This window comes from Rhinolophus ferrumequinum, chromosome 6 (genome assembly GCF_004115265.2).
Source record: "Rhinolophus ferrumequinum isolate MPI-CBG mRhiFer1 chromosome 6, mRhiFer1_v1.p, whole genome shotgun sequence".
In the NCBI taxonomy this organism is placed as follows: Eukaryota; Metazoa; Chordata; class Mammalia; order Chiroptera; family Rhinolophidae; genus Rhinolophus; species Rhinolophus ferrumequinum.
This window is the reverse complement of record NC_046289.1, coordinates 44,314,490-44,333,515: the sequence shown is the minus strand read 5'-3', so window position 1 is coordinate 44,333,515 and position 19,026 is coordinate 44,314,490. Positions and strand designations below refer to the sequence as shown.

General features: G+C 50.4%; 1 protein-coding gene across 1 annotated transcript in view; it reads left to right on the top strand.

Moving 5' to 3' along the window:
- The window catches only part of SMAD6 (SMAD family member 6), a 73,284-nt gene that overhangs the window by 11,649 nt on the left and 42,609 nt on the right, over nucleotides 1-19,026 (top strand). The window contains exon 3 of the mRNA XM_033109601.1: nucleotides 1,536-1,613. Within this exon, the coding sequence (XP_032965492.1) occupies nucleotides 1,536-1,613 (78 nt within the window). The remainder of the gene's footprint in view (nucleotides 1-1,535; nucleotides 1,614-19,026) is intronic.

Genomic DNA, 19,026 nt, shown 5'->3' with positions numbered 1-19,026 from the left:
GTGATGTTGCTACTTCAAACAAGAAGTGGCAGCGATTTCGGGGTGCTGAACACTTGGGGAACATTAGTTATTAAAAGCAACAATCTTTAAAGGAGTTCCCACGGAGACATTGAGGTTGTTCTTTTTTTTTTTTTTTTGAAGAGATTTTTCCATCTGTCCTTATTTTCCTTCAAACACGTTTTACCAGCAGATAACTTTTTCATGCCCTGATAAATAGTCTGAGTTCTTTTTTGTAGTATTTTCTTTTCCTTGCATTGTTGCTTTCTCATAAACAACAAGTCAGTGCCCTTCTAAGCCCCAGTGATCACATGAGACCAAAAAAACAAAATAAAACCCAGAACACCCAGTCAGCATCTGGCAAGTGGGAAACGAAAAAAAAAAGGCCAAATTGGTTAATGTTTCATCTTCCCGCTCCCGAAGCCATGTGGTAAAAGGGGGAAGAAAAATCCTGCAGGATGGAATGGAATTCTAGCTAGTAAAAGCCTAGGCTAACGGTTTTTACCCCAGGTATCCCCATTTTGGGGTGCCTCTTGGGAGCCAGGTGTGACCTGCTGAGCCATACCTGGGTTGTGGTGGGTGAGAAGATGAGATGAAAATGCTGCAGGCTTCATAGAACATGCCTTGTGACTCCTGGACAGGCCTGTCTCTTCACCGGAATAACACCCCATGGCTGGTAGCAGGAGGCACGGGCCCAGGAAAAATTTTCCAAGTCGGCTTGCCCCAAAAGGCATTAGCTTGTCAAGCTAGCAGCTCAGTGTTCAAGAAAAAATCCTTCAAAAGCTTTTCCTTTCCCCATCGAACTGCCCTGCAGAGAGGGGAAAACAAATAATGCACACCATATGAAGTACTTAAAACTACTTACAAAAAATAAATGCCTTAAAAAAAAACAAAAAAAAACACAACACAAAAAAACAGTCCAGGCATTGAAAGTTGCTCTGTGAACAGGTTTAGATGTTAGGGAGTGGAGGAGGGGAGAGAAAAGAAAAGTTACTCTGGGAGCAAATGCTTGAGCCCTTAATTAGAGGGGTGTAAGCAGGACAGAGTGAGGATGGCTGGTAACTTGTTAAAACAGAGTTTCCCCAGCTCCAGCGGGAGGAAGGAAGGAAGGAAGGAAGCAAGAAGGAACAACTTCAAGAATTTTAATGGTTGTAATTAAGTACAGCAACTATGAATTGTTTAGGGGCTTAATTTAACCTTACCCAAGGAGGCTCCAAGTTGCTACTTGCTCAGTCCCCTAAACTTGGGTTATTTCTGTGGTCAGAGCAATTGCAACTTTTTCAGGTGCCAGGGCTGCAGCAGTCAGCATTTTCCAGAAGAGTTGCAGGGCTGGCTGGCCTGGCCTCGTATGATCATGGGACAGGGTTACAGAGTGGCATCAGAAAGTTGGGAGGGCCATGCTGCCCTTTGCAAGCACTTGTGTGCACACACGTGCACGTGCACACACGCACACACAGATGCATGAGAAAGCAGGAAAGGGAGGTGTCCTCCCTGCCCCCTCTCCCCAACTAAATTCTCTTTCTCTTTCCTCCCCATAGATCTATCTGATTCCACATTGTCTTACACTGAAACGGAGGCCACCAACTCCCTCATCACTGCTCCTGGTGAATTCTCAGGTTGGCATTGGATTTTCTCTGCACGTTGTGGTGTTGAACTTTACAGAAGGGGACGGATGGGGGTGGTCCTCGATAGAGGCCTTTTTGATATTCCCACTCTTTTTCTTTTTCCTTTTCCTCCCACCCCTTCCTGACTGGTGGTGCTGGGGTTAAGAAGAGTCTGTATGAATGAGACCTAAAGAGGGTAATTTAAAGTATATGTCAATCCGTGTTTTAACCCGTTGTCTCTACCATGTCTCTTGTAGAAATGAGTAAAGCCCAGCATAACTCGTCATCTCTCATTTTAGCAAGGGGTCTTCTTCTGCCAGCTGCCGACAGGCAGCAAATAGATGTGCTTGTATACATTTCTCTTGTCATGGGTTTCTCTTCCTGTCCCCACTCTGGGAAGGGTCAGAAGAGGGGGAAATGGAGTGGGTAGACTGGTAAACAGGGTTTGACAGAGGCCAGAGGTTTCTATATCTCTCCCTGAGCAGTGGATGCTGGGCTAGGGAGCAGAAAGAACCCCGGTTTGGAGCTCCCCAACCCCTGCAATTAAGCGTTGGCCATAGGGACATTCTGGGAATACCTAAATCAAACTTTCCTGAAGAGATGAGAGGTTGGTGGTGACCTGGGGGCATCGAGGGCCGGGCGGGACTTGGGTGCCAGGGTCTGTGGGGACCTTTGGAAGCATGGCAGGTGCTGTGCTATGAGAAGAGCTGGGGCTTGTGGCCTGGCTCCTGCAGCACTGAGTGACAGCCCCTTGGGCTGCAGGTGCTGCCCGAGTGGACAGGGCTGGATCTCGGGGTGAAGGCCTCTGTCTGCATCGGAACTGTCTTTCCCCTACTGCAGGCCTATGCCGTGAGCAGAGCTATCGAGTGTTTACTTCGGCCCCTTTACATGCATCTCAGAAGGATGGTGAAGGAGCTTCCCCAGGGGCATGTGGTAGCAGAGCCATTTGCCACTCTGCTCCTCCATCACCGCTGTTCTGCCCTCTCCTTTGCAAGGGCTGAGTGTACCTCCTATAAACTTATTTCGCACAGAGTTTGGAACGTCCTCACCATACTCTCCCGGTGACTACACGATGCCGGCTTCTAGTGGTGCCTGGCCATTGCCCACGTCCAGGGCCCTTCGCCATTCATTGTCTATCCCGTCACAGCCGTGGGAGGTCACAGGAGTACATCTGTTTCAAAGAGGGAGAAACGAGAAGCAGGGGCAGGAATTGTCTTGCACAGGGTCTCATAGGGGGGCTCATGGCACAGCTGGTCCTGGGGTCCAGGTCTTCTGGGTCCCACTTACCTTCTGGTCTCGGATGGCCCCTCTAATGGGCTATTTTGTTTTCTTCTCTGCCTTTTGGCCTACTTGGTTATAGTGTCTTTCCCTGAAAGACCTAACCAGATGGACACAAGAAGTGAACATTTTAATCCATTCTTTTTCCCCTGTGCCTGTGGGGATGGAAGCCGCATATAATCTTGTAGAAGAGGATTGAAAGTATTTCTGAACGCACGGTTCTGTGTTCTTGCCTATCCTAAAGGTGTTTAATTTACATGGATCACATTTGACATTGGTTGGGTGGGTGGGTGATGTTTTGACGTCCCCTTCCCCCCCGTCATTAATTGTGGAAACTTCCATGTGTGGAGATGCCTTACGGTTTCACGGTGTGTTCACAGAGTCTCTTTTGATCTCTGTCATCCCCTTGCGGGCGTGGTGTGTGGCTCAGGTGGGAAGGAGCAGACCCCAAAGCACCTGTAGGAGGTCCAACCCCCATCTGGTTCCCAGGAGAGAGCATCGTCGGGAGGCTGGGAGCCACTGGGTCTGGCTGCTCGGGGGGGGGGGGGGGGGCTGTGTTTGGGCTTCCCGCCCAGCTATCCCCGAGCAGTCTTTGGTCCTGGCCACGGAGAAGGCTCTGGTGGATCTTCCAGGACTGAGTGGTTCTCGTGAGGAAATTTGGCATCCAGTGGCATGGCATTCTCAGGGGCTGAAGGAACTGGGAGGAAGTTTGGGTTTTCCTGTGGAGAGGAGATTGCATGGCGTCTAGTGGGCTTTGGTCTGAGTGCCAGGAGGTCCTGGTAGGTGAGTGTCATTCCTCGTCGTGGCCACCCCGGCACGACATGCATCTCCTCCTGCTCCAGAGGTTCACTGTTCAGCTTTTCCAGTTTACTCGTGCTCTGGGGGTCTGAGGACCAGTGGGCTGGCACTGCCCCTGCCTTCTGGGAGCTCACAGACCTGGGGTCGTGGTGGCCGTCACACTGGAGGACAGGCTCCGGCAGGGAGCCTCCCTAGGGTGGGGAAAAGGCCCAGAGGGATGGAGGTCTCTGTGGATGAGGAAGGCAGGACTCACCCTGCGCGGATGGAATGCAGGGCTGTGCCTGAGGCCCGGGTGGGAGGTGAGGGCCAGACCAGGCCATTGGGTGTTCCCATTGGGTGACGGATAGTGCTGCTGTTGACGACAACAGTTGACATTTATTGACACTCACTACTAAGCGCTTTGCTAAGTGCTGCTCATTCTCCATCTCAGTGACTCTTTATCACAACCCAGAGACACAGACGTGATTCCCCCTGTTTTACAGGTGAGGAAACTGAGGCTCATGGCTGGGCCCGCTGCCCAGATTACGAACTGGCAGCACCAGGCTGAGGACAGGAGCCTGAGCAGTGTGACTGTCCAGCTCTCTCCTCTGTGGGCCCGGCCAGCATTCCACAGCAAGGGTTCCCATCCCCCACCCGGAGGCACACCCTGGGGGCCAACCTAGAGTGATCAAAAGGAGCCTGGGGGCGGCTGATCCCAATTTAAGTACCAAGGATAGGGGTGGGGGGCTGGCGAGAGACACTGGGCTCGGTGCTTGTCCCCGTCACATGAGGCAGAACTTGCAGACCACCTGAGACCACAGCAGACAGCCGCCCCAGGCCTCGCCAGGTCCCCTTCTCAGTGCCTTGGGATGGGTGACCTGCTCGACCAGGGTGTCTGCAGCCCCAGGACGGAGACCGCCCTTGTTTGTCTTGTACAATGACAATCCCAGCACCCCGCCTGGGGCTGTCTATTTTTATCCAGCTCCAAGGTCTCTGCTTCACTTTCCTGTCCTGTTGTTGAGGCCACTTCAGAAGGAATGGTGGGAATTTTGAGGCTCAGTCACAGCTGGGCAGGCAAGAACGTATCGGGGGGTGGCAGACAGGGGACTGTCTTATTTCAGCTCTCTGCTGAATGGTTGACACAACATTCATCTGGTCCCTACACCAGCTCCAAATCTAGCTGCGTGATCCCCTCTGAACAGCCCAGAAAACTGAAGCTCAGAGGGGGCAAGTGACTTTACCAGATCCCTCAGCGAGGAGCAGAGCTTGACACTCTGGGTTCCTGGCTTAACTCAGGGCCTGAGGCACTGTCCCCTGACTGTCTAAAGCCCCCTCGGGCCATCCTCTTCCTCTCTGCAACATCTCCACTTCTGCCGTTCCCTTGATTTCAGTTTAGTTTGGGGATGAAAGCAAGATTAGCTATTTAAATTCATACTAAGGTGTGAGTGGCTGGTAGGGTGAAGGGTTACATGGGAATAGCCATGTGAGGAGGGCTGAGGGAAGAGGGCAGGGTTCTCTCCACTCTACAGTACTCTAGGCTAGAGGAAGAGAATGAGCAGGACACAAGGAGCTTTGTGCCCTGGGTGAGACAAGGAGCAGCCAGGCCAAGCTCGGTGCTGGGTGCTGAGTGAGCTCTGGACCATTTAACAAGAGCTTGAGGTGGTGGGGCTGCTTTAGAAGCTGGCTCTGCCTGACTTCGTGCTGTGGGGTTGGGGGTGCAGCACTGAGCGGGCTTCTTCAGCAACCAGTGACTCCCCTCTGGTATCGTATTCTAGTGCCTACTGGATAACTGTTCAAGTGCTTTATTAAGCACCCACTCTATGCAAGGCATGGCATAAGCTGCCTGTCATGGGGACCGGGCTGTCCCTTTGGCTGACCTTGGATGTGTGTTCTGGCTTCTCAGTCCTCAGAGCGTGCTGGTTTCTTCAGAGCTGCATCAGCTAGGGCAAGCCCCTCATTTTAAAGAGGAGAAGGCCTGGGGCAGAAAGGGAGCTACCCAGGACCATTTGGAGAGTGGGGGCTCCGCAGGATGTGGGTGTCTTTCCTCCACCAACCAGACCACACTCCTTGAAGGCATATGTCCTTCTCTAGGACCCTTGCAGTCTGCAGATTGACAGAGTTTGGGAACAGAGGCTCTGAGAGGTTAGGAGAATGGCTGAGGGCCACACAGCAAGCATAAGCAAGTAGAGCTAGTTCACAGCCTTGGTGGCTCCCTGCTGCCCACCCACCTGCGTCCTTTCCTCAGTGGTCCCTGTCAGGGCCGGTGCTGTCTGATGTTCACCGTTGGTGCCCACAGACGCAGGGAGACGAGTGTGTTGATGCAGTATTGTCTCCTGCCGCTAGCTCATTCCAGGCCCCAAGCCTGCCCTCAGATGCCCTTGTCTGACACAGACCCTTGAGCCCCTTGTTCTCCAGAGCGCCCAGCCAGCCCAGCCAGTGTTTGCGGAGCCTCTGTAGCAAGGTGGGCAGAAGAGCCTGGGCTGTGCACCAGTGTACCTTGGGATCAAGTTCCAGCTGTGCCATTTCCTGCTTGGAGGAATCCACTTTACTACGCTGTCCCTCGGTTTTCTCACCTGTAAAATGGGGATGATAATAACACCCTATCTTATGGTGAGGGTTAAGTTAGATGATGCCTGTGAATCAGGCAAGGCCATTACAGTATGCCAGGCTCTGTGCTTAGGTCTGGGGGCACAGAGATAAAAATGACATCATTTCTACCCTCAGGGAAGTCCCAGGTAGAGACACAAACAGTAGAAATGAGGAGTATAAGAGGCAGGCTAGAGAAAGAAAGGATTAGTGATCAACTCTTGTTGTGGTGGGGAGACGACCCAGGGAGACTCCCTGGAAGAGGTGATATCCAGGTTGAGTTTTACAGGATGAATAGGAGTCTACTAAAGAGATAAGACGTGGGGATAGGAGATGAGTTCAAGGTACAAGGAATAGCAGGTGCAAAGACTTGGAGGTGTGAGGACAGCCTAATGCGTTGGGAAGCGAAAGGAGGTCAGAGGGGTTGGGAAGCAAAGCACCAGGCTTTGGTGGGAGATGAGGCAGGGGGAAGCCAGGGCCTGGATAATGTCTTTTTAACACTTTGTACTATAATATACAGAGTGCACAGGTAGGTGTCCAGCTCAGTGAGGTTTTGCAAACTGATCACACCTGGGTGACAGGCCTGGATGACATTGCCATACATGACAGCGCTGCGTCCTGACACACGATAATGCACATGCCTCGTGAATGGGCAGAGAGTAACTTTTTAGCTGAAAAGAGGGTTTTATTTGGCTTTGGAGAACAGGAAGGACGTCTTACCTGCCGTCCTGACACAATTAGACTTGAACTTAGATCAATCTCCACGGCAAGAGCTGGCCCTTGGGGTGGCCACACCCACTCTGCCGACCCACTAAGTCAGGCTGCGGCCTGCAGGTGGTAGACAGGTTTCGGGAGGACCCTGAGCTCCCAGACCAGGACCAGCTTGCCATTTCCAATTCAGAAATGGCCTCAGACTCCTTGCCTTCTCTCCGGGTGGGGGTGACGGAGAAGGAGCACTCACTTCCGCTTTTTGACACACGATAATGCACATGCCTCGTGAATGGGCAGAGAGTAACTTTTTAGCTGAAAAGAGGGTTTTATTTGGCTTTGGAGAACAGGAAGGACGTCTTACCTGCCGTCCTGACACAATTAGACTTGAACTTAGATCAATCTCCACGGCAAGAGCTGGCCCTTGGGGTGGCCACACCCACTCTGCCGACCCACTAAGTCAGGCTGCGGCCTGCAGGTGGTAGACAGGTTTCGGGAGGACCCTGAGCTCCCAGACCAGGACCAGCTTGCCATTTCCAATTCAGAAATGGCCTCAGACTCCTTGCCTTCTCTCCGGGTGGGGGTGACGGAGAAGGAGCACTCACTTCCGCTTTCCAAATCAGCAGCATTTGGAACTTACATTAAGCCTCTGCCTTGCATTTTTTTAGCTTTGACCGAAGAGTAAAAAGAGCCTCTTCCCTCCTTAGAACCTTTGGGGTATCTCACAGGGGGACCTGTTCTTTCTGGGTTGCTTGTTTGAGGCTGGAGTAGAGGTAGTGAGGGGTGAAGGGTGAGTGACAGAGGTGGCTTCAGCAGCCCTGGGTGTACCGGGCAGTGGTGGAAGGTTCTGGGCATCCTGGTTGGCCACGAAGCCAGAGTGGGCTCCAGGCTTGGCTTTGTCCCTCACCCTGCCGTGGGACTTCAGGAGCTCCTTACGTCCCAGTCTCAGTTTGCTCAGTGGTACATTAGGGCCATTGGGCCACTGATCTCTGGGACCCCTGGATGCTGATGTGTTCCAGGCAGAAGGTACCAGCTCCCAGGCCGTGAGGGGTTGTGTGGAGAGCTGGGGCTTTTGGCCCACAGAATCTGAGCTTCTCATGATTGTCCCAAAGCAAAACGAAGGCCTCGGACAGCACCATGTGGAGGGAGGTGATCAGTGTCCTGGATACACCACACCCCAATCCCAGAGCACTAAAGCTTGGGGACTGCGGTGAGGGGATACTTGACCACTAAAGAACCCAAGGCCCAGAGAGGGCGACTGACTCGCCAGAGATCACCAGCTTTTACACCCTCTGCAGAAGACCCCAGGGCTGGTATGTTTCCTGACTATAGGCTTTGGAGTAACAAGTCAATGTACTGAACATTTATTAAGAATCTACTGCAGGCCAGTATCAGGTAGTACAAAACGATGAAAGCCCGGACCTTCCCCTTGAGGAGCTGATGGTCAGGAGAGGAAGACATCAAGCACAAAGCATGGGGAGTGATTTTGCTAAGTGCTGTGGTACTGTGGGCACGGCTTAGCACTGGCTCAGAAACAGGAGCCAGAAGACTGTTGGGGTGGGAATGGGGTGTTCAGAAAAGCTTCAAGGAGAAAGTGATTCCGAGTTGGGTTTTGTAGGGTGACTAGGAGTTCATTGAGAAGCTAACAGGACGTAGACAGACTGTAGAGGGAACAGCTTGTGCAGAACGCTGTGTCTGAGTTTGTTTGTGACGAGAAGGTTAATATGTGAGAGATGGGAGAATAGGGAAAGGTGAATCCAGAGAGGGTGTCTTGAATTTGCAGGAATGGACTGGAACGGACGGACTGTTGTCACTGGGCCAGGGGACCTCTGTGGTACACTTGGTCCTGAAGGGGCTCTGGACCTTGTCTGGCATCCAGCACAGGGCCTAGCCCATAGCCAAAGGTCATTGTGGAATGAATGAATGAATGAATCAATGAATGAATTTTTGCCTGGGAAAAAGACATCCAGAGAGAGAGAGAACACGTAAAGATAAAAACAAATATCCAAACACATATTTAAAAATCACAGCTAACACAGAGCTCTGTGCTAGGCACTCTTTAAGTGCTGTGTACATATTCATTCATGGAATCCTCCCCACAACTCTTAGGAGGTAGCCATTTTTATTAGCCAAGTTAAAGAAGTAACTGAGGCTCAGAGAGGTTAAGTAACTTGCCCAAGGTCACCCAGCTAGAAAGCAGTATAACTGGGATTAGTACACAGGCAGTCTGGCCCCTTGGGTTCCCCAGAGTCTGGCACGGTGCCTTCTCTGCCCCCTGGAAGATGTAGGAGTCACATAGTTCTGGCTCCTCGGGGGCCTCTGGGACCCTGGGTATCCAAGATTCGGCATGAACAACTATCACTAGGCCCCAGAGCAGCTCTGCTCAGGATGGTTGCTGGATGAAGAAAGGAATGACCAGTGAGATGGAGGGTAGATGGGCTTCTGAGAGGAGGCTTGGGCAAAAGGCAGTCCTGTGCTTATCTCGCACTGCTTGACTCAGAGCTAGTGGCACGTGGCCTCTACCGTTCACTGTGCCTCGGGTGGCCTGCATCACCGAGGGGAACCGGCAGGTTTTCTCAGGAGACCTGAAATTCCAGAAAATATACTTGCTTGCATACAGCCTAATCACAACCATGTGTCTGCTGGGTCCCATGGCTCGCTCTCCTCCTAGCCTTGCTGGCATGCTTTCTCCGGGCGCCTGCAACAATCGGGAGCCGTGCTCGAAAGTTTCCTTGTCAGGGGAGAGTGGCTGTTGCCAAGAGCTCCTTCTTTGATGCAAAAAATATATCCTGAAGGTACTTTGTCAGATGTTTTATATTAAACGTTCTCCTTCTGTGGCCCTTGGCTGCCAAGGGAAGCAGAGATGTGTGGCTTTTCTAGTTGCCCTGATGGAAAGAATTCCTGGGGTTCACAGGCTTTTCTACGTGCCCCTCGCCCCCCACTCAGGGCCTGGTACCCTCAGCCACAGAAGGTCAGACCTTGGGGGCTGGCACGTGTGCAGAGCAAGGATGCTACCCTCACCTTGGGGTAGAAGTTGTATGGGTTTGGAAAAGTAGCGGTCTCACGTCTGGAGTGGACGTCCCAGCCTGAGGTGAATCATTGCGGAGACTTGAATGGATCTTTAGAAGGAGAGGTGGGAGCCAAGAGATAGGAGCCTAGGAGCCATTTTGATTCTGAGTTGGCCAGGATACTGCAAGCACCAGACGGAGCTGGGAGATGGGGCTGTTGGGCCTTCTGGGGCAGGTGGGAGGACAAAATAGAGCTGGGGGCTCCATCACACAAGTTGAAATCAGGAAGAGTGGGGCAGAGCTGGGCTGGGGGCTCCTCAGCCTGGGCAGCCGCTGAGGGAGGGATGTTGCTTGGCAGATGTGTGCGGTGGGCACGTTGGGAGAGGGACGGGGGCATGGTGCAGCTGTCTGGCTCCGGCTCCGGCCTCTTGGGCTGAATGGGGTGAAATGGGGCATCCCACAGGCACCCTGGTAGACAGGCTGTCCACATCAGCCCATCAGCGGGCGTGCGCCCCAGAATGTCCAGACTGTGTGTCCCCAGCCCTCCGCCCTCCTGTCCACAGCCTTGTGTCCCGTCCTGAGGCGCAACACCCCACAGCCCTAGCCTTCCACTCAGCGGCTGTGTGGTCTCCCACCAACCACACGGCCTTTCTGGGCCTCAGGTTCTGCCCTGCTGGGCCAAGGGATGGGCAGGGTCCCCCCCAGGCCTGCCTGCAGGGTCCCAGGAGAAGAGGGGCGTTGTTTCCCAAGCCAGGACTCTGGGCTTTTCTCAGAAGTTGGGAATGGGCCTCGGGGGCCTTAATTCTGAGGGCGGGGTCTCTTCCACTGAGCGGCCAGCTCAGGGCCTGGCCAGCTCAGGGCCTGGCCAGCTCAGGGCCTGGCCAGCTCAGGGCCTGGCCAGCTCAGGGCCTGGCGTGCTGGCCAGTGGATGTTGCGATTGTGTTTGTGAGTCACGGAGGCTTCTCCGCACAACTGGACTCACTCAGTTCATGTTGTTTGTCTCAGGCTCAAAGAGACCCTGACTTGGGGTGGGAGAGCCCTGCCTTTGGGCCTCCGCTGTTCTCTGACCCGAGAGAGGAGGGGAGAGAGGGCCCAGGCACTTGGGGAGACAGACCCCATCTCCTTCTACCTGGCTGCCCAGCTGTGTTTTAACTACCAGCCGTCTCCCTCACAAGACAAAGTCTGGAGAGAGCCCCAGGGGCTTCCTCTGAGTCCAAAGGTAGTGCCGCACCTGGCCTGGGGGTCACGAGACGCGGTTCCCATTCTGGCTCTCTCCCACATCTCTTGGTAGTCAGCTTCTCCAACTGTAAAATGGGCTACTTGGTTCTCATTGGTTCTCAACCCTCTTTTCACAGAGTCCCGTGAAGACTTTTTAAATAGCTCAGACCCCATTCCAGAAGTGGTTGGGGAGGGACTGGGCATCAGGATTTTTAAAACTTCCCAGCAGATTCTGATATGCAGCCAGGGCTAATGACCCAGGTCTGGATGGACCTAGAAGAGACCTAGCGCATCTAGCCATCTTCTCAAGGCAGGAGCCTTTTCTGTATCTGGGCCCCCAGCCTGTATTTGGTCACTTCTGGGGACAGGCACACATATCCGTTTAAAATAGCCTGTTATGTTTGTGAGCTGCCCCCGGCTCCAGTCCCTTTAGCTTTGATGTGTGTTCTGAGAGCACCAGGGAGGTCACATCTGAATGTCCCTCTGGGGTCACCAGGTGCCTACACACCAGGTGTCTCCATAACTGATGAAGTGGGTGTTGTAACTTCCAGTTTTCAGGTGAGAAATCTGAGTTTGGGAGGTAAAGTGACTTGCTCAGAGATACTCAGCGGAAGGCAAGTATCTGATTGGTTCCATGCGGATGTCGCAGCTTCCGTCCTCCTCAGGAAGGTGGGTTCTCTGTGATTGCTCAAGAAAGCCGGGGGGCAGCCCTCCCTGGGTCCTCATGCCTCCCTTGGGTCTGAATAGCTTTACTAAAAAATAAAATGAACCACTCAGCTCTGCCCACGCTTGCTTTTAGACCTCAGAGTCGGGTGTGGAGTGAGGGGTACAGATGACCAGGGGGTGCTGGGGATCCAAGAAGGCAGGGGTGAAAAGCTCAGGCTTTGAGGCCAGACAGACCTATGCTCTAAATGATGTAGCCTCCATTTTGCAGCCTCACTTCACTCCACTTCTAACAAGTGGGCTGGGCAACACCCCATAGACTCCATGGAGGTGCCCTGTGTATCATAGGTGGCACAGTGTGTGGCGCACATTGGATTTGTAGAAAATGGTAATTAAGTGAATTGGTCACCACGTAGTAGCATGAGGGATAGCGTAGCAGGAAGAGGAAGATAGCCAAGGGAGGGCCTTTTCAGGGAACTGGGAATCTCATCTCGGCCTAGAGAGGCAGGGCGAGTGCTGTTTCCTGAGTGGGCGGTGTGGGCTGAGAGACAGCGCTGCCCAGGGTGGCTGCAGGGATGCAGGGATGCCAGGAGCAGAGCTGGGCTTGAAGGAAGCAGAGGGTTTCACCAGGCTGGGGAGGAAAGGGCACCCAGGCCTGGGGACCTGCTGGGCAAAAGAAAGACAGTGTGAAGATGCCTGTTCTGGGCAGACGAGTGGTCCTGGCAGGGAAGGAAGAAGTGGGGAGGACCTGGAATGGCATTTCAGGGAGGGCTGGACTTTCCTCTGTGGTGGGCCGTGGCTGCAGGCCCCCAAAGTACTTCTGACTGATAGATGGATTGACTGCAACCTTCGAGGATAGGCTAGTATGGCCCAAGAGTGTAGAGTTTTGTTTGCTTGATGTAAACTTTTTATTGATGTATATAATATGTGTGCAGAAAAACACATACAAGTGAACAATATTTCCAAACTTCATGTATTTGTGTAACTACTGCCCAGATCAAGAAATAGAACGTGACATCAAAACCTCCCTCTCAGGGGTCTTTCCAGCCCCTCTTCACCCCTCACGGGCAACTAAGCTCCATCCTGACTGGGAACAGCATGGACTCCTTTTCCTGGTTTTGAGCCTGGTGCAAATGGAAGTATATATACACTGGGGCTCTTCTTTTTTGTTTTAATTGATACATAACATTGTATTAATTCAAGGTGGACAACATCATGGTTTGATATATGAATATATCATGACACGATTACCAGTTTAGTTAGCATTATCACTACACCGTTAAAATTTTTTTTTCCTGTGATGAGAACTCTTAGGATTTACTCTCTTAACAACTTTTCCGTGTACCATACAGCAGTGTTAACTAAGTCGCCTTGCTGTACATTACATCCCCAGGACTTACTTATCTTATAACTGGAAGTTTGTATCTTTTGACACCCGCCTCCCCCTCCCCTATGCCCTTCCCCCCCAACATTTGGCAACCCCTAATCCTGTGGGCTCTTCTTTTAACTCAACAGAATGTTTGCGAGGCCCATTCATGTTGTCGTGACACCTGTGATCGCTCATTCGTTGCTGGATAATAATTTCTGGGCATAGACCAGCGGTTCTCCTGGTCTAATGTATCCATTCCACCACTAATGGGTAGTTCCCAGTTGCTGGCTCCTACCGATGATATACAGTAAATATTCTTGGACAAGCCTTTCTGTGGACATAAGGACATACTTCACCTGGATATATACCCAGGAGTGGAATTGCTGGGCTCTACGTTAGTCTGTGGGCAGCTTTTTTCCACGCCCTGCCAGACTGCTGTCCGAGGCCACGGCATGCAGTCAGAAACACTTTAGGGGGGTTTTCGTTCATTCCACCCATTTTACTGAGACACCAAGAGGGGTAGTGCTTGTCCTGGGTCCCACAACTCCCAAGTGGTAGAGCTCGGTCTAGACCTGAAGTCTCCCCGCTTCGAGTCCAGAGCCTCTGCCCACACAGAGGAATTCAGGTCCCGTACCCCATCTCCCCCCTTCACCCCTGAGGCAGGATTTTAGCTCAGTATCCTTTTCGAAGGCCCTGGGCAGTGCACTCTGGGAAAAAACAAAACAGAGAAAAGAGTGAAAGGAAACCAAACATTGGAAAAGAAGTGTGTTTCCAATAAACTGGGCCTTTCACCAGTAGCCAAAACATTACATTCCTGGACCCCGGGAGCAGCCGGCTGGGTTTGCCTCTCTCGGCTGTAAATCTTGCTGGGCATTTGGTTGGGACTCTTGCATCGTCCCCGGGACACACAGACAGGCAGTGTCCTTCGGGCTTTGGATCCCTGGACTGGGGGTGGCATGTCAGTTTTTCATGGGGCTGGCTCAGCCCCAGCGGGGCCTCTGACAACAGGCCTCCAAGGCCTTCTGAGGGAGCGGTGTGTGAGTTACCGGCAGAGATTTTCTTCACATGCCCACCGCCTCCCTTTCTTGGGTGCTTTGATCGGTTTGAGGTGTTTATAGGCTTGATTCACAACCGAGTTACCAGGGTTTTCCACGGAAATAACTTATTAAAGGGGCCGTGCACACAGCGACATTGAAGTCTGGGGAGGGGAGCGCATCAAAGTGGTTCACTGGCCTGGCGCTGCAGACCGGCCAGAAGGGGCAGGGAGGGGCGGGCCTGGGCTGCAGGAAAAACACTTGGGCTTTAAGAAAACACTGCCAGACAAACCCAAATTCAGGTCCATGGGAAAAAAGGGGGAAAGTGAAAACCCAGCATCCCGGGCCAGCCCTCCGTGGGACCTTCCAGCCCAGATGTGGGGACACATGTGGGTACCCGGCTGACGCATGGTGCCCGGCTTTCTGTTGTCATGCCTGCCCTTCCCCTTGGCCCAGGGCTGTTCCTTGGAAGGAAATGCTAAGGCTTCGGGCTTTCTGCTGCCTTTTGCCAGGGATGGGTGGGGGAGAAGTTAGGGGTAGAGGGATTTTCTGGTTCCCTGCCTTCCTGATAGCTTCTTTTCTTTGATTTAATTACATCTGATTTGGCCTTTGAAGCTCACTACAAGCCTTCCCAGGAAAACTTCAGGGGTTGTTGCACAGTCCACAGTGGCTTCGGTATTTTCTGAACTTTCAGTAGTTTTTATCTCTACTGCTCCCTTGCAGAGAGTTGACTTTGCATTTAGTTTATCCATTGTCCCCACCAGATGGAATGAATGCCTTCTGGGCAGGGTCTGGGTCTGCCTCTGCCCCTCAGGGAAACTGGTGGCCCTGGTACCTGGCACTGCCCACCTCGTGCAGGAAGACATGGATTGAAGTTGGTCCCTGCAACTCAATCCTGGGACCAACTCACAACTAAATGTGAGTGCATGTTTTGCACCCACATTTTAGCCATTATTGTTACTGCTTCTCCTGCTCTTTTCCAATAATAATGACAAGAGCAGGAGAAGCAGTAATAATGACTAACATGTGAGTGCAAAACATGTGACAGACACTGTGGTTCTTATTCCTTAAGCTCATTCGGTCCCAATAATGTAGGTTCTGTTGTTACTTGCCCCCATTTTTCAGATGAGAAAACAGGCTCAGAAGGAAGAAGTAATTTGCCAGGGGCAACAAGCTAATAAGTGGAAGAGGTGGGATGTGAACCCAGATTTACCTGACTCCAGAGCGTGGGTCCTTGCATAAGTCACTTTACCTCTCTGGGCGGGAATCACCCCACATGCTATCAGTGAGTTCACAGACTGGTTGGAGAAACAAGAGAGGTCCTCATGAGGCTGCATAGGGTTTGTTGTTTGTTTTGGTTTATTAAGATGCAACACTTTTGGAAAGTGTATGTTCTGTGAAATTTGTCAGTTGTGTAACCATGTCAGTCAAGGTACAGAACATTTCCATTGCCCCAAAAAGTTTCTTGGTGCCTCTTTATGGTCAGTCTTTACCCCAGCCCCCAGCTGTTAGCAATCACCCGGCTGATTCCTCTCTCTTTGGTTTTGCCTTTTCTAGAATATCCTACAAATGTAATCATACAGCGAGTAATCTTTTGTACCTTTTTTTTTTAAAACTCAGAATAATTCTTTGAGATTTATCCATGTTGTTGCATGGATGGACCTTTGGGTTATTTCCAGTGTTTTTGGTTATAGACATTTGTGTTAAGGTTTTTGTGTGAATGTGAATTTTCAGTTCACTTGGGCAAATACTAGGAATAGGATTGTTGGGTGTACGGTTAAGGGATGCTTAACTGTATGTTAAAAAGCTATCAAATAGTTTTCCAAAGTGGTTGTACCATTTTGCAATCTCCAGCAATGTAAGACAATTATCCCACACATCCTCACCAGCACTTAGTACGGTCAGCTTAGTTTTCTTTGGGTTATTCTAATAGATGTGTAGTGGTATTTCATTGTGGTTTTAATCCACATTTTCCTAATGACTAATGATGTTGAATATCTTTTCATGTGCTTATTTGGGATCTGTACTGTATATCTTTGGTAAAGTGTCCTTTCAGATCTTTTCACTTGTTTTTTTTTTATATTAGGTTGGTTGCTTTCTTATTAAATTTTGAGAATTCTTTACATATTCCAGCTATCTGTCCTTTAAAAGATACGTATTTTGTAACTATTTTCCGCTAGTCTGTGGCTTGTCTTTTTATTTTCATAATGGAGTCTTTTGAAAAACAGAAGTTCTTAATTTTTCTGAAGTCCAATTTATCAGTTTTTTGTTTTTATGCTTTTTGTATTGTATGAGGAACTCTGTCAAACCCATGGACACAAAGATTTTCTCTGGTTTTCTTCTGGAAATTTTACAGTTTTACGTTTTACTTTTAGGTTTATAATCATGTCGAGTTAATTTTTGTGTAAGGAATGAGATAAGGGTCTGGGTTCAATTGTTCTAGTACCATTTGTTGAAAAGACTACCCTTCTCTTTCAAGTTATGTTGGTCCTTTTGTCAAAAATCAATTAATCGTATATGTGTGTTCTCTTTCTGGATTCTATTCTGTTTCATTGTCTGTGTGTCTATCCTTTTACCAATACTGCACTGTTTTGAGTATGGTAGCTTCACAGTTTCAAAATCTGGTAGTGTGAGTCCCCTGACTTTTTTCTTTTTCCAAGTTTTTTTGGCTCTTCCAGGCATTTGCATTTATATATTAATTTTAGAATCAGCTGTTGGTTTCTACATAAAGGCCTACTGGGATCTTGATTGGGATTTTGATTTTGCATTAACTCTATAAATCAAGTTTGAGCAGAATTGACATCTTGACAATATCGAGTCTTCCAATCAATCAACATGGCATATCTCTATACCTTTAGGTCTTTGATTTCTCTCATCAGAGAATACAGATCTTGCACATTATTGTTAAATTTATACCAGTGTAGTTCACGTTTCTTGGTTGTATTGTAAATTGTAAAACATTTTACAATTATTTATTACTAGTATATAGAAATACAATTAATTTTTATATGTTGACCTCATATACATAGGATTTTAATGGCTCCAGTGCTTGGCGTGGAATGCTGTGTTTCAAAGGAAGAGTTGCAAAGTGGAGGAGTTTTATTCCTGGACTTAGAAACACTACCTCTGCCCCATGCCATTCCCTAAGATAATCAAGTGTCGATTTATCCTACTGAGGTAGATGTGACATCTTGGGCAAATTGCCTAAGCCCTTGGGTGTCAGTTTCCTGTCTGTACAATGGAAGGCAATGGCGAGAACTGGATCAGATGACCTGTGAGATCCCTTCCAGCTCTGAGCCTGCTGTTCATATAAACTACAGGATAGGAGATTTGGGAGAGAGCGGAGGCCTTATCTTAGGGAACCCTCTCCTTATTTCTCAGAACTTTCCTGGGCTTGCACAGTCCTAGCTGCTGAGAGGACAGGACCCCTGATTTGGACAGTGAAAGACAGCCCAGCATGGTGACTGGGAGGTGACACCACTGCCACAGCAGGAGGGAGGGAGGGAGAGAGAAGCTGGAGAGGCCACCATCAGTTCAGAAGTGGCCAGTTTACATTTGGCTGTTTTCAAAGTGTAAAAGCACCATGCTTGGAAATGCGGGTTTTGGCTGACCTTGCCTGCAGTGTGGAGTTTAAAGGCCTTTGTAACTCTGGTTTGGAACAGGGTCTGGGCATGGCTAGGGGAAAACACTGGAACCCGTTAGTGCTTGTTCCTGTTGCTCTGCTTCTGGAGGGGGAAGCAATCTCCCCTCTACTTAGTCACTGCAGATGGCGCAGGAACCTGAAAGGGACGGAGCGGAGAAGGAAGGGAAAGAGCCTCCTCAGCCACAGGGGTCCATGTGGCCTTTACTTAATAGAGCCAGGAGCAGCTCTTAGCATTTAATGCCCATTGGCTTTGATTTTCATGGCACCTCTGTGAGTTATCATCCCATTTTACAGATGAAGACACTGAGACTCAGGTTTCACTTATCTACCAGGTAGCAAGGGAGGGAGCTGTGATTCAAACCCAAGTTGTCTCTGAACTCAAAAGCTGGTGTGATGTGGAGGAGTTACTAATGGGCACAGGGTTTCCGTTGGGATGATGAGAAAGTTCTGGAACTCAATAGTGGTAATGGCTGCACAACCTTGTAAGTGTGTTTAATTCCTCTGAACTGCACATTTAAAACTGCTTAATTTTATATAATGTGTATTTCACTATAATTTAAAAAAAAAGCTGGTGTGCCCTTTCCCCTATCCGTGGCATCTACCACCAAGTAGGTTCTTTGGCATGGAGATACCTCCTGGTGGGTGGGACTGCCCAGGGTCCAAGCAGAAGGGCGGGCAGGGGCTTTGGCCAGTGGACAGCCACGCTGGGTTGGCTTTTCCACATCATTCCCCTCTTTAAGGATAGAGAGAAACTTAGACTCTGGCAGCGTCCCCCAAGAGAATGTTGGAACACTGTCCCAGAGCTCTCAGTCCACACGAAAGAGGTGGGACCTGGAGTGCCCACGGCCTGCTGGCCACCAAAGCCATGCCCTGGCTCAGGGCTGGGCTGGAGCCAGAGTGGGTAGCCTGGTGCCTGCCTGGTTGGCCTCTGCTCTCTTCCCCTTGGAACTGCTGGGAGTTATCACTTTCCCCCACAAGAGCTTTCCCCTTTGGGAGAGCAATCAGAGAGGGAAGTGAAAACCTAAGTGCCCATATTTTTTTTAGAGATGTATAATGAAGGATGTAGGGGGAAATGATATGAGGTACTCTGGCCAAAACAAACAAGCAAATAACGAAACACAGGAGGCTAAATGAAGCCATC